This window comes from Metopolophium dirhodum, chromosome 7, assembly GCF_019925205.1.
Source record: "Metopolophium dirhodum isolate CAU chromosome 7, ASM1992520v1, whole genome shotgun sequence".
Taxonomy (NCBI): domain Eukaryota; kingdom Metazoa; phylum Arthropoda; class Insecta; order Hemiptera; family Aphididae; genus Metopolophium; species Metopolophium dirhodum.
In genome coordinates this window covers 2,890,889-2,903,072 of record NC_083566.1, presented here as the reverse complement: position 1 = coordinate 2,903,072, position 12,184 = coordinate 2,890,889, and the positions used below count along the sequence as shown (strand labels likewise).

Sequence of the window (12,184 nt, the reverse complement as noted above, 5' to 3'; positions counted from 1 at the left end):
CACTTAGGTAATTATATTAAGTAGAAAGACATACATTTTAGTAGATATTAATAATATACATTTATAAGTATATAGCTAACATAATGGAATATAATGTGTAATTATACAATAACTTACTGTGATTGAAAACATGCTTACATTCTTCATCGCCAAACAACGGGGGTACAGCACAATGGCTCATCCAGAATTTTTTCAAGGGAGGAGGAGGGGGTCTATACTTGTTAGAACATATAATAGACATTTTAATAGAAAAAAATCTGATAGATGATCGATACTTGATTAATTAAGATTATGCATACCTATATATAAGTTACCCTAAACCCAACTAAATATAATATGAATAATACAAATTAAATGCATGTACAATGCACCTGATGATGTCAATAAATGCTTTTTTTTTGCCTATGCTGTTTTATATCTGCCACCATATTGTAGTGTCACGACTCTACGGACTAATATTATATTTTTTTTTTTTATTTATTATTAAGCCACAACAACAAAGATTATTGGCTGATGTTAAATTTTACATATAAAGATAAAAAGGAGGGATAGTTATACAATTCAAGTTTGGGGTGTGCAGGCGTATTTAGATTAGGTTATATAATTTAGTTCATTTCAAAAAAGTAAGTATCTTATGAATGGTGTCCGGATCAGGGCCAAGAGCTTCGTAGAGATTATCCGCTAGTTTGAGGTTGACTCTGGCGTCGTTGTGTTCTCGACAGAAGCATATGATGTGTTTGACTGAAGGTGTTTCGCCACAAGAGAGACAAGGTTCGGGATTCGCTTTGGACATTAGGTGTTTGTGGGTTAACCATGTGTGACCAATTCTAAGTCTGTTAAGGATTACTTCTTGACGCCTGAAAAGTGGAATGGTAGGCCATGGGAGAATGCTGGGTTTGATTTCGTTTAATTTAGTACGTAGGGTTGACCAGGTGTGTTGCCAATTTTTAAGAATGTAATCAGCACTGGAGTGTTTTGTGTCTTGTAGTGTGTGTGAGCCGATGATTAGAGAATGAGGAGATGAGATGGACTGTTTGGCATATGTATCTGCTAGCTCATTTCCAGGAATGCCGATGTGACTTGGAATCCATATCATGGAGATGGTCTGTGCGTTGGTTTGAAGATAGGATATCTGGTTCTGAATTTTTTGTGATATGCTGTTAGGTTGGAAGTGATTTTTGATGCTTGTGAGTGTGCTAAGGGAGTCGCTTAGTATGATGGATTTGTTTATTGAGTCTTGTTTTATAATATCTAGTGCATGGGAGACAGCCAGGGCCTCGGCCGTGTAGATTGAACAAAAGTCAGGGAGCTTGATCATTCGTCTGGTTTCACAAAATGTAACTGCAGCGCCTACGCCGGAATCTGTTTTGGATCCATCCGTGAAGAAGAGAATATGGTCCTGGTATCCTTCGAGAATTGATTGCAGTTCGCTTTTATATATGTTCGGTGTGGTTTCGCTTATCAGAAGGGAATACAACTTGAGGTTGATGTCAATGTCCATAGTCCAGGGGGGAGTAATCGGACATTCGTGTTTGATTATGTCAGAGAATTTGAGATTGGAGTCTTGGAGTTCAGTTCTGATGCCGTGGAAGATGTCTAGGTTGTTCTGGGATCGTCTTGCTGATAGGAGCATGATGTTCTTTTTTCTTATGAGGCTTAATGGTGGAATAAAAGAGATGTTAAGCAAGCTAGGGATTGGACTCGAACGAAATGCTCCAGAGGCTAATCTGAGTCCTAGGTTGTGTACGGTGTCGATCATTTTTAGACTAGATGGTTTAGAGTTGAAAAAGAGGAAGGAACCGTATTCTAGCTTGGATAGAATGAGTGATGTGTATATCTGTTTTTAAAGGTTGTGGAGTTTGCTCCCCAAGAGGTGTGAGCGAGAGTTTTGAGGATATTCATTCTTATCATGGTTGCTTTTCGAAGATCTTTAAGGTGGGGGTTCCAGGTATTTTTGCGGTCGAATGTGATTCCTAGTATTTTGATTGATTTTGAAGTTTGTATTGGGATGTTATTCATTCTGATATCTAATGATGGATATTTTTTGGATCTAGTGAATATGACGCTCTGAGATTTAGAAGGGGAAAAACAGTACCCTGATGTCTCGGACCATGCAGCAAGTGATGATATTGTGTCTTGTAGATAAGGTTGGATGCAGGATGCGTTTTTTGCGGAACACCAAACTTAATGTTTAGGTCGTCTGCAAAGAGAGTAGATTTTACAGGGAATTTGATTCTTTCGCAGAGGTCGTTGATGGCTACTAGGAATAAGGTGACTGATAGATAGGGTAGATCCTTGGGGTACGCCATTTTCTTGAATGAAGATTGAGGAGAGATGGCCGTTAATTTTGACTTGGAAAGATCTGTCTTCCAGGAAATGTTTGACGAAGAGCAGTAGGTTACCGTTGCCTAAAATTGTTTGTAATTTTTTGATTATCTGGGGGCACCATGTGGTGTCATATGCTTTCGCTATGTCAAGGGCAATAAGACCCATTGGTTGGTTTCTAGGGACTTAGATATGTCTTTTTGAATGTCGTGAAGGCTGTTGTATGTGCTCCTGTGTTTACGAAAACCATTTTGTTGAGCCGAAAGATAGCATGTTTTTTCGAGAAACCATCTCAGTCGTGAATCGATGATCTTTTCAAGTATTTTACACATTGTGTTGAGGAGAGATATTGGTCTATAACCCTCCATACTATATTTGTCCTTTCCTGGTTTTTAAATCGGGATGACGATTGAGTGTTTCCAAGATTTTGGGATTTGTCCAGAATTCTATATTTTATTGTAGAGGTGGAGGATGAACTGTATTGCTGATGAGGGTATGTTGTGTAAGAAGCTGTATGGGATTTCATCAGGGCCAGGAAAGAGGCTAGAGCCTTTGGAAAGGGCCCAGCTTAGCTCCTTTTCGCTAATGGGGATGTTTAGTTGGTGTTGATGCTGATTTAATCGGCTGAAGTTGGGTTGGAGAAAGAGCTGTCTACTGGACAGGTTCTTATTTAGAAATGATTCGTTATAGTTGTTGTTGGAACTGTTCAAATAGAAATGGTTACCAAGAATATTAGCAACCTCGATTGGATCGGTGAGAAGGGTGTTGTCGTCTATTATGAGGGTCTGTTTTTCTTTGCTGTTGCCGCGTAAAGATCTGATTTTGAATATCATTTGTAACACCAGTGCATAAATCAGGGGATAAACATTATGTTACAAATTATAGGCCGATTTCCAAAATATCCATTATTCCGAAAATGTTTGAAGCTTTAATTACAAAAAAAGTTGTCTTTAATTATGACCCCCTTCATTTCTAATAACCAACATGGTTTCAGATCCAAAATGTCGATTTCTACTAATATTTTACTTTTTCAGGCGAAAATCCTTTCGGCCTTAAATCAACGTGTTCAATTGGACACTATTTATACAGACTTTCAAAAAGCATTTGATTAAGTAAATCATAACAATCTATTATATAAATTATCTTGTTTTGGTATTCATGGAAATTTTTTTAATTGGTTAAAATCTTATTTATGTTCTCGTACCCAGGTGGTAAAAATTAATAGTTATGTTTCTAATGATTTTTTGGTTAGTTCCGGTGTACCACAACTCACAAGGGTCGCACTTAACTCCCCTCTTATTTACATTATTTATTAATAATTTACCATCCATTTTTGATAGCTCAGTTAACATTCTTTTATTTGCTGATGATGCTAAAATATTTTCAGTTATTAAATCACCAAATGATGCATTAAAATTACAGTCGAATTTGGATAACTTTGTTGAATGGAGTCGTGTTAATCACCTACCTACCATTAAATATAAATAAGTGCAGCGTTATAATGTTTTCGCGAATAAATAATATTACCACCTACAATTATATGATTGATAATTACACAGTTACACGAGTTATTTTCATCAGAGACTCAGGGATTACATTATTTTTAATATGGTTTTTCCATCCTTATTAACAACTTTATTAAAAATGCTTTTAAGATGCTTGGATTTATTAATAGAAGCACAATTAATTTTAAAAACACCAATGCCTTAAAGACTTTTTTTTTCCCCTGGTTAGGTCTCATACTCTCATCTTGAGTTTGGGTCAATTGTCTGGTCACCGCACTATTTTTCACATACTAGTCTAATTGATAATGTCCAGTATAAGTTTTTAAAACTATTATGCTTTAAATTAAATATACCCATTACTCATAACAAGAGAATCATATAAATTGCAGATTACCCAATTGGTGATCGCGTCTTGTGACTTGAGGAGAAATGTTGCGGATATTATGTTTTTGTATTACTTATTAAATGGTCTTATTTATTCTCCGGAATTATTATATCACATTGGTTTTAATATACAAACTCACGTATTAAGAAAATCTAATTTATTTCATGTTTTTCTTTGCAAAAATAATTATGTATAATTATACTTCCACCAGTTCCACCTTGTTTTTCCGCAGAGCTTTATCTTTAGCTAACTGTATAATATATCATGATGATTTGTTTGGTATATCGCGTTATATATTCAGACAGAATGTTTATTTGGCCTTAAATTTAAATTTACTTGTTTAAAATATTATTACTTTTTTTTTTTTGTAACTATTTATTGTTAATTAATGATTTTTACTTTACCATATAATTATTCTTTATTTAGCTGTTTACTATTATCATTGGTACTACTAGTTTTTACTTCTTTTTTTTGTATCCAAAATCTATTATAAGATAATCAGAACTGTACTTATAATTATTCAAATTGTTAAAGGGTTTAATACCCGTTTATTATACATAAATAAATAAATAAATAAAGAAGCGACAGAAGGTAATTGATTTCATCTCTACGAAAACAACCACTTTCAAACAACCACACCCAAAGAAACCTGCAAGTTCACGTGCCGATCATATCAAAGGAGCCTACATCGTATATAGGTGGGCTAGGAACACAGCATATTCAGATAAGACCAGAACAACTTCATGCCAAACTCAGCCACATACTCTAAGACGACTATAAATTGTACAATTATATATTGTTATAATAAAACACCATTTCATTTTACTGTGCAAATTGACTACAAACTTATTTCAACCATCATCTTTTGGATTCCTGACGGGGCCGCACATAACAATATATATGTCTATCGTGTTCTATAAAAAATACAGATTTATGTACTGTACAAAAAGATTTTTCTACTTCATCAGCATCTTTTAAAAAGAAAATTCTAATTTTAAAATTGGAGAGAAAGCGTACCTTTATTTTGGTATTATTTTGAAAACAAATATATAGATATATTTTTCTATTTGTACCTACTGTTTATCACCCCACTTGGACTACACCAGTACCGACTACCTGCTACCAACAGAGTACATAGTAAAGACTGAATATCTATCGTGTACAAATAATAATGACAAATAAAATTTAAAATGTTTTACATTAATATTGTAATAGGTATTTTGGATATTATAAAATATAAACAGATATTAATATATTATAGTTCGCAACACACACACATTTGACAACAAACTGGTCGGTGCCAGGTGGGATTGTACTATAATATAATAATAATAATAATAATATATTATAACGATCATAGAAAAATATAATATTATTAGGTGTAACTCAGTATAAGTACCTACGTTTTACATCAACGACAATAATAATGTGACATTATTAAATTTTATATTTTATACCCGCTAAAATGCTTAAAACAAGACCCCCCCCAGGTTACACCATTGGTATTACATCTTTACAAAATTAATATTTTGGTGTTATTTCCATAACAACAGCAATAATTGGTTTAGAAATATTAAAATTATCGCTCATCTTTGTTGGAGTAACTTCCATAATATCGATAGTAGAAGGGCTAAGAATATTAGAATCACCATCAAGTTTACCTAAGTATTATAATATAGTAGAAAGATTTATACACACAATAACTTACTATCATCACAGATTATATAATATATTATAATGTAGTATATTATTATATAATCTGTGCTATCATTGAAAACATACACACATTCTTCAACATCGAACAACGAGGATACTGCATCTTGTGTTGTTTTAATGAAACACTTTTACAAAGTGGAATTGAGCACATTAAAACCATTTTGATGAAGTATGATAGTATGAACAACAAAAAAACCATTCAAAGATGGTAATAAGTAATAACAATAAAACAACACAACAATAGATACAATTCAAAATGTAGTTTATTTTACTTTTCAAAATAAACGTGACTAGTAAACACTTGACGAAAAGTAAAAAAATATTTTTCATGAGTTCTTTTTAATTTTTTATCATTTGTCAGTTAAATAGTTCATATATCCAGGGCTAGGCAGTATCTTAGATACTAGTATTTAAGATACGTATCTTAGATACAATTGTATCTTGTATCTTGTATCGAGATACATAATTTGAATGTATCTTGTATCGTGTATTTAAATACTTTATTGACTTGTATCTAGTATCTTTTTATGATTAAGATACTAGATACCTACATTCAAAAAATATGTTTCATATTTAATTTATATAACAATTTTTCTAATTCCCCAATAAGTAATATGTTAGATAATAATATATTAGATTAAAGTAACTTTGGTGTCTGGCGATAATATTATATCAGCGATAAGACTTTGTTGATCACTGAGCACAGCCATTGAAAAGTGCAATTTTTTGTGGAACATGTCAAGACGTCCGAAATCTGCTGAAGTTATAAAAAGTATATTAGGTTGTTCTTTAATTTATCCTTGTCAAACAAGGTGGAATTCATTATTTGATTCGATTAGTCAACTTCTTATTAATAAAGCAAAACTAAATACTGTTTTCGAACATTTAAATACTATTAATACTAATTATGTTTTTAAAGATTTAGATATAGAGTATTTAGATGAATTTGTAATTTTATTAAAGCCAATTGCATGTGCTTTAGATTATTTACAAGGACAAATTAATTGTTACTACGGTGTATTATTACCAACATTATTTTCACTCAAACACCGGCTTGAATCGTTAAAAGAAAAACAATTAAGGCATTTGTCTTCTATGATATCTCCATCAATATTATCCTTGTCTAATAGATTTCATTCTTTTTTAAATTTAACACCTGAAGCTAATCATGCTATTTTAGTTACATGTTTTCACCCTACATTTAAATTACGTTGGCTCCCAGAAATAACAACTGATAGAAAAAAAAAAAGAATTCAAAATTTATGTATTAATGAAATTGATTGTAGTGCAAAACAAAGTAGTTCAGAAATTGAATCTCATTCAGGTGCAGAGTCAGAGTCAGAATCTTTTATTATTTTTTCTTCTGAACCAGATCAGTTCAGACAACAGTCAAGTAACGAGCTTGAATTTATAAGTTTTTTAAATGATAAAAATAAATCACTTAGTTGTTTTGATAAACAAAATTATTTTTAAAATATAATACAAGCTTAACCTCTTCAGCAGCTGTTGAACGACTATTTTCTTTTGCTGGGCTTATTCATTCTCTATGTAGATCTAGTATGTCAGATGATACTTTCAAAAAATTAGTCTCTTTAAAAGGTTACCAGGAATTTATTTCAAAACATAGGATATAAATAATATAATTAAATATTTATATAAATCACCTACATTTAAACATTTAATAAATAATAAGTAAACGTTTCTAATTTATAAATATATTTATTTTTTTTATAACATTTTCTTATAGTGTACGTAATTTTTTTTATAGACTTTAAATCTTTATACCTATTATTTTGTTTGTCTATTATTAGTATTATTATTTTAAGCGTATCTAATGTTATTTGAAATTATATTGTTAATGATCAATGCATACCGTATTATTATACATTTATAAGCTATAATATAATATAAATTATATATGATAAAATTGTATCCAAGGTAAATTAAGAAATTAATAAAAATAAATAAATATATTAAGTATCTTGTATCTTACAGGTATCTCAGATACATGTATCTTGTATCTAGTATCTTCAACAATATTATAGTATCTTGTATCTTGTATTTAGATACTAGTCATAAATGTATCTTGTATCTTATATTTAGATACTTTTTTTGAGGTATCTTGCCCAGCACTGCATATATCAATGTTTTTATCCACACTGAGTACATAGGCCTATAAACTAGTTAAACTTATATTATAACTTAGTTTATAGGTCTATGAGTTATGACATTCAACAGTCTCAGTCCGAGATCAGTCTGATAATATATCTCAGTGGATAGATAATATAATATATCAATATGTCTTATCAATTATAAAAAGTCTTAGAATAATAATGTTAATTAGAATAATTATTATGAGCATAAATATATAATCACAGATATATAATATATCAAGATGTTTTACCATTATTTTTAACACGGTTGGAATATGTCTAAAGTTGTACAATCAAATTTTTCCATTAGTAACTCCTCTGCCTCTTTTTCGATTAAATTTTTTTTTTTTAAAACTTTTAATAAATCTTTTAAGTTTTTGATTGATTTATTTTGCCGTCGAACTCGTTGTTGTAATGATTTAATTTTTTTCTTCAATTCAGATTTAGATGGAGAAGAACTAGGGCGTTTTGGTAGACTTATTTTAAATAATGAATTTTGTGTTGATAAGTTACAATCTTGGTTATTTGAGGTTGATTCAAGCGGTGAAATAATTTTGACTGAAGTAGTTTCATCAACAATAACACAATCACCATCATTAAGCATTTCTACAAAATATATTGATGTAAAATCTTGAATAATTTCAAATAAGAACCAATAAACAATTTTAATTATATATAAGTATTTATAAATTACCTGGTTTATTAGTTTCAGTACAAGGAATATAAGAGCTGCATACAACTACTTGAAATGGTTCTACCTCAAGACACTGCTTTTTAGCTTTTGATATAATGTCTGAGTAGTTTGGGAAAATTGAAGGGACAGCCGTTACTTTGAGTTTTATCAAATAACTATCACCACTTTTTTGTTCAAAATCATTTTGATGGAAATGATCACTACATACTTTGCTATGTTTCGTCGGGATAAACCCTTTGCGGCCAACTGCATTAACCCATTGCTGAGTTCTTTCTGCACTTTTCAGTGGGAACCTATTTACAGAAATGCAAAAAGATGTAAACAAATGCTAATTTAATATGTACAACATAATATGTTCTGTTTTAATTGAAATAACAAATTATTGAGAATAGTTTAGCCACTAACTTCAAATGAAAGATTATTGATGAAATAATTTACTTAGATGAAACTATACTAAAAACTATATGTATTGTTTAATACTTGTGTAAGTAAGTAAGTTCCATAATATACATTAAATAAACAAAATTACTGTCGTATAAAATATCTAACGATCACTTACGAGAAAAAGTGTATTCTTGGAGGTCCTGGTTTTGACCGATTTGTACACAAATGCACACTGCAGGAGCACACCATAGTATAATAATATGGATATAAAAACTGTACAAAAAATATAATTTACAATACAATTTTAATTTTCAATCAGACTCAAGTACCAATAGAGCCAAGTTTCAGCAGAACATAACTATACGAAGGAGAGTATAAGACGACGGCTGACGAGTCACAATAGTTTATCGTTAAGCAAAAAGCAATTTGAATTTTGATTAATTGATATCACGAGGATTGATAACATCCGTATTTTGTAAACATTGCCCAACCTGCATATGGCGACTGGGTATCACATTTGTATGCATAGTCTAGTACAACGGAGTCGGCTATCTATTAAGTCATAGGCGTGCGCAGACTTCAATTTCTGGTCGAGCCTGGGCAATTATAGTGCCTTAATAGCGCTCTTAATTTTTTTTAACACATCAACATCATGTATGTTGATGTATTAACCTATTATAATGTCTATACAGTACTATATTGTTATTACTTATTGTTATTTGTATAAAGGTATAATATAAATGAATAAAATGTATGCATTGGCACACACAATTATTTATTTTATTCTACTTTCACGACAAATATAATTTCCATAAACTCCATGAACATATCATTATAATAAAATATATAGGTACGCATATTTTACCATGTCCCTAAAAAGTTTCAGATCGAGCCTGCGCACGCCTCTATGTATCTAGTTTAATATATATATCTGTGCATATAATAGTATAGATGCGTAGATTATGAGCATTATTTCGACTACTTATCGTATACACGGCATAGAGTAATGTTATTGTTATAAATTATAATATTACTCTGTGGTACACGGACACAAAAAATCAAAATTAAAAAAAAATAAAATACATCATTGCCCGTGGGTCTATGCTGATAACGATCACGTTTATAACCTCACTGTTGATTACAATAACATATGTTTGATTACTTTTTTTCCACTACATAGGACGAGCCTATGGTTTTCTCACTTATCGTCTCGGTCAAATAATCGTCTGTGCACTGCGGCATTTTCCCAAAACGGTACGTTTTGTTCGACTCGAAAGTATTCGTCCATTCCCGCAACGTTAAAACCGATTACAATGTTTCCTTCGGTGGTGCGCGCCTTATCCCGCGGAGTCGTGGCTGTTGGACGACAGTCGGCAATGAAACCGATCACGGCGGTTTCTGCGAGGTAATAAATACTATATAATAATATCACTCGGTCCGTGTTTGGTTGACATTTTTCACACCTATGTTTTTCGATCGTTAATGGCGAATAATCCTTTAGATTCATGTCGGAACACAAAGAAGAGACGGACGAAGAGTTCTACTCGAGGTATGAATCGTTCTTCAACCGCAGTGACATTGACGGATGGGAAGCGAGGAAAGCGATGAATGATCTGGCGGGTCAAGATGCGATAGCCGAACCCAAAGTATGTTTGTGTAATATTATACACGACGATGCATGACTGACTGTGACATGTATTTATGTCGTCTGTTTTTGTTAGGTGATTGTTGCTGCCCTGAAAGCTTGTCGCCGTCTCAACGATTATGCCTTGGCAATTAGGTTTCTAGAAAGCGTGCGAATCAAAAGTGAAATCGATAAAAGCATCTATCCTTACATCTTGCAAGAAATCTCACCATGCCTTCAAGAATTAGGTATAGACACACCCGAAGCTCTTGGATATGACAAACCAGAATTAGCATTGGATGATGTTGATCACATTTATTAATAATTATTAATATATTTCTGTAATCACTGGTATTCCCTGTTCCAGTTAAAATGTATGTTAGAAAAATATTGTTAATATGTATTGAAAAAAAAAATAATAATAAAAACATTTAACACTCATTGTAGTAAACATTATTTTTGTTTAATTTTTCTTTAAAGTACACACAAATTAATTACATTTTACAATTAATTAGATTTAAAATACATTTTTATTTTAATATTAAGTATCTTAAATTTCATAAAGTAATCGCTAAAAGACCATTTATTAAAAGAAGGTAGTTCTAATGTTCTAAAGTAGGTTTGTTAATAACATTGTCTTACCGATGTCACAGTCAGTTGCTTAATACCATTTTGTTACATATTATTATAATATGTGTGTTATAAAAGTAGAAAAAAAAATAAATTAAAATATTAACTTAACTTTAAATAACTGATAAAAAAAATAACTATAATCTTTTATAATCTTTAGAATTAAATTAAAAATTAGTTGATATTTTATTTAAAAATAATTTGTTTTCGTAAAGATTAAAAACCCAATTAAATTCATTAATATTTTAAGTTCTTATTGATTCTTTAAATTATAATACTTACAAGAACAGAATATGAAAATAACCCATTAATAGTTTTTAGTTACCTATATTATAATTATATTATATCTCTGTGCTAGCTGTCTAGATCTAGATCTAACAGTCAAAATATCAATAGGTAATCGAAATATCGAAAAGTACAAAATGTCGACTTTGAAAACATCAGAAAACAATGAAATATTGACAAACCATAATTAAATGTATTGAGAGTTGTGACCAATTTATTGTGATAAATACAATCGTCTATTAAAATATTTAAAATTAAAAAGTGGACAAGTGGGTAACGCTCTGCTGTAGAGTATTTGTTGAGCATGTCGTAATGGATGTGTTATATTTGAGTTCAATGTTAAATCATTGTTTACAAAAAACGATTCTGTGCGGAGACGTGACAGTCAGCATAGCTAGCCATGGACATAAATAGGGGGAATTAGGAGGGCTTAGCCCTCCCTGATCTATCTTAAGCCCTTCTTAAGATATTCTCATATATTGG

At 31.1% G+C, this 12,184-nt stretch overlaps 2 protein-coding genes across 2 annotated transcripts; one reads left to right on the top strand and one right to left on the bottom strand.

Annotated features, from left to right (window-relative positions):
* Positions 1-8,298: 8,298 nt before the first annotated feature.
* On the bottom strand, positions 8,299-9,582 carry LOC132949555 (THAP domain-containing protein 1-like). Its single transcript, XM_061020501.1, has 3 exons — positions 9,338-9,582; positions 8,779-9,071; positions 8,299-8,690 (listed from the first exon to the last, which is right to left on the bottom strand). The coding sequence occupies exons 1-3, from the start codon at positions 9,409-9,411 to the stop codon at positions 8,344-8,346; spliced, it is 714 nt and encodes a 237-aa protein (XP_060876484.1). The 5' UTR covers positions 9,412-9,582; the 3' UTR covers positions 8,299-8,343.
* Positions 9,583-10,355: 773 nt separating this feature from the next.
* On the top strand, positions 10,356-11,227 carry LOC132949473 (cytochrome c oxidase subunit 5A, mitochondrial). The gene is made up of 3 exons (XM_061020384.1): positions 10,356-10,567; positions 10,664-10,808; positions 10,884-11,227. The coding sequence occupies exons 1-3, from the start codon at positions 10,476-10,478 to the stop codon at positions 11,106-11,108; spliced, it is 462 nt and encodes a 153-aa protein (XP_060876367.1). The 5' UTR covers positions 10,356-10,475; the 3' UTR covers positions 11,109-11,227.
* Positions 11,228-12,184: the final 957 nt, after the last annotated feature.

Bases quoted from the DNA above. Each gene is read 5' to 3' on its own strand.
- LOC132949473 (XM_061020384.1), top strand. From the start codon at position 10,476: ATGTTTCCTTCGGTGGTGCGCGCCTTATCCCGCGGAGTCGTGGCTGTT. The intron at 10,568-10,663 runs GTAATAAATACT...ATAATCCTTTAG, and splicing joins ATCACGGCGGTTTCTGCGAG to ATTCATGTCGGAACACAAAG. The intron at 10,809-10,883 runs GTATGTTTGTGT...TGTTTTTGTTAG, and splicing joins ATGCGATAGCCGAACCCAAA to GTGATTGTTGCTGCCCTGAA.
- LOC132949555 (XM_061020501.1), bottom strand. From the start codon at position 9,411: ATGGTGTGCTCCTGCAGTGTGCATTTGTGTACAAATCGGTCAAAACCA. The intron at 9,072-9,337 runs GTAAGTGATCGT...TTCTGTAAATAG, and splicing joins CCAAGAATACACTTTTTCTC to GTTCCCACTGAAAAGTGCAG. The intron at 8,691-8,778 runs GTAATTTATAAA...TATATTTTGTAG, and splicing joins TACTGAAACTAATAAACCAG to AAATGCTTAATGATGGTGAT.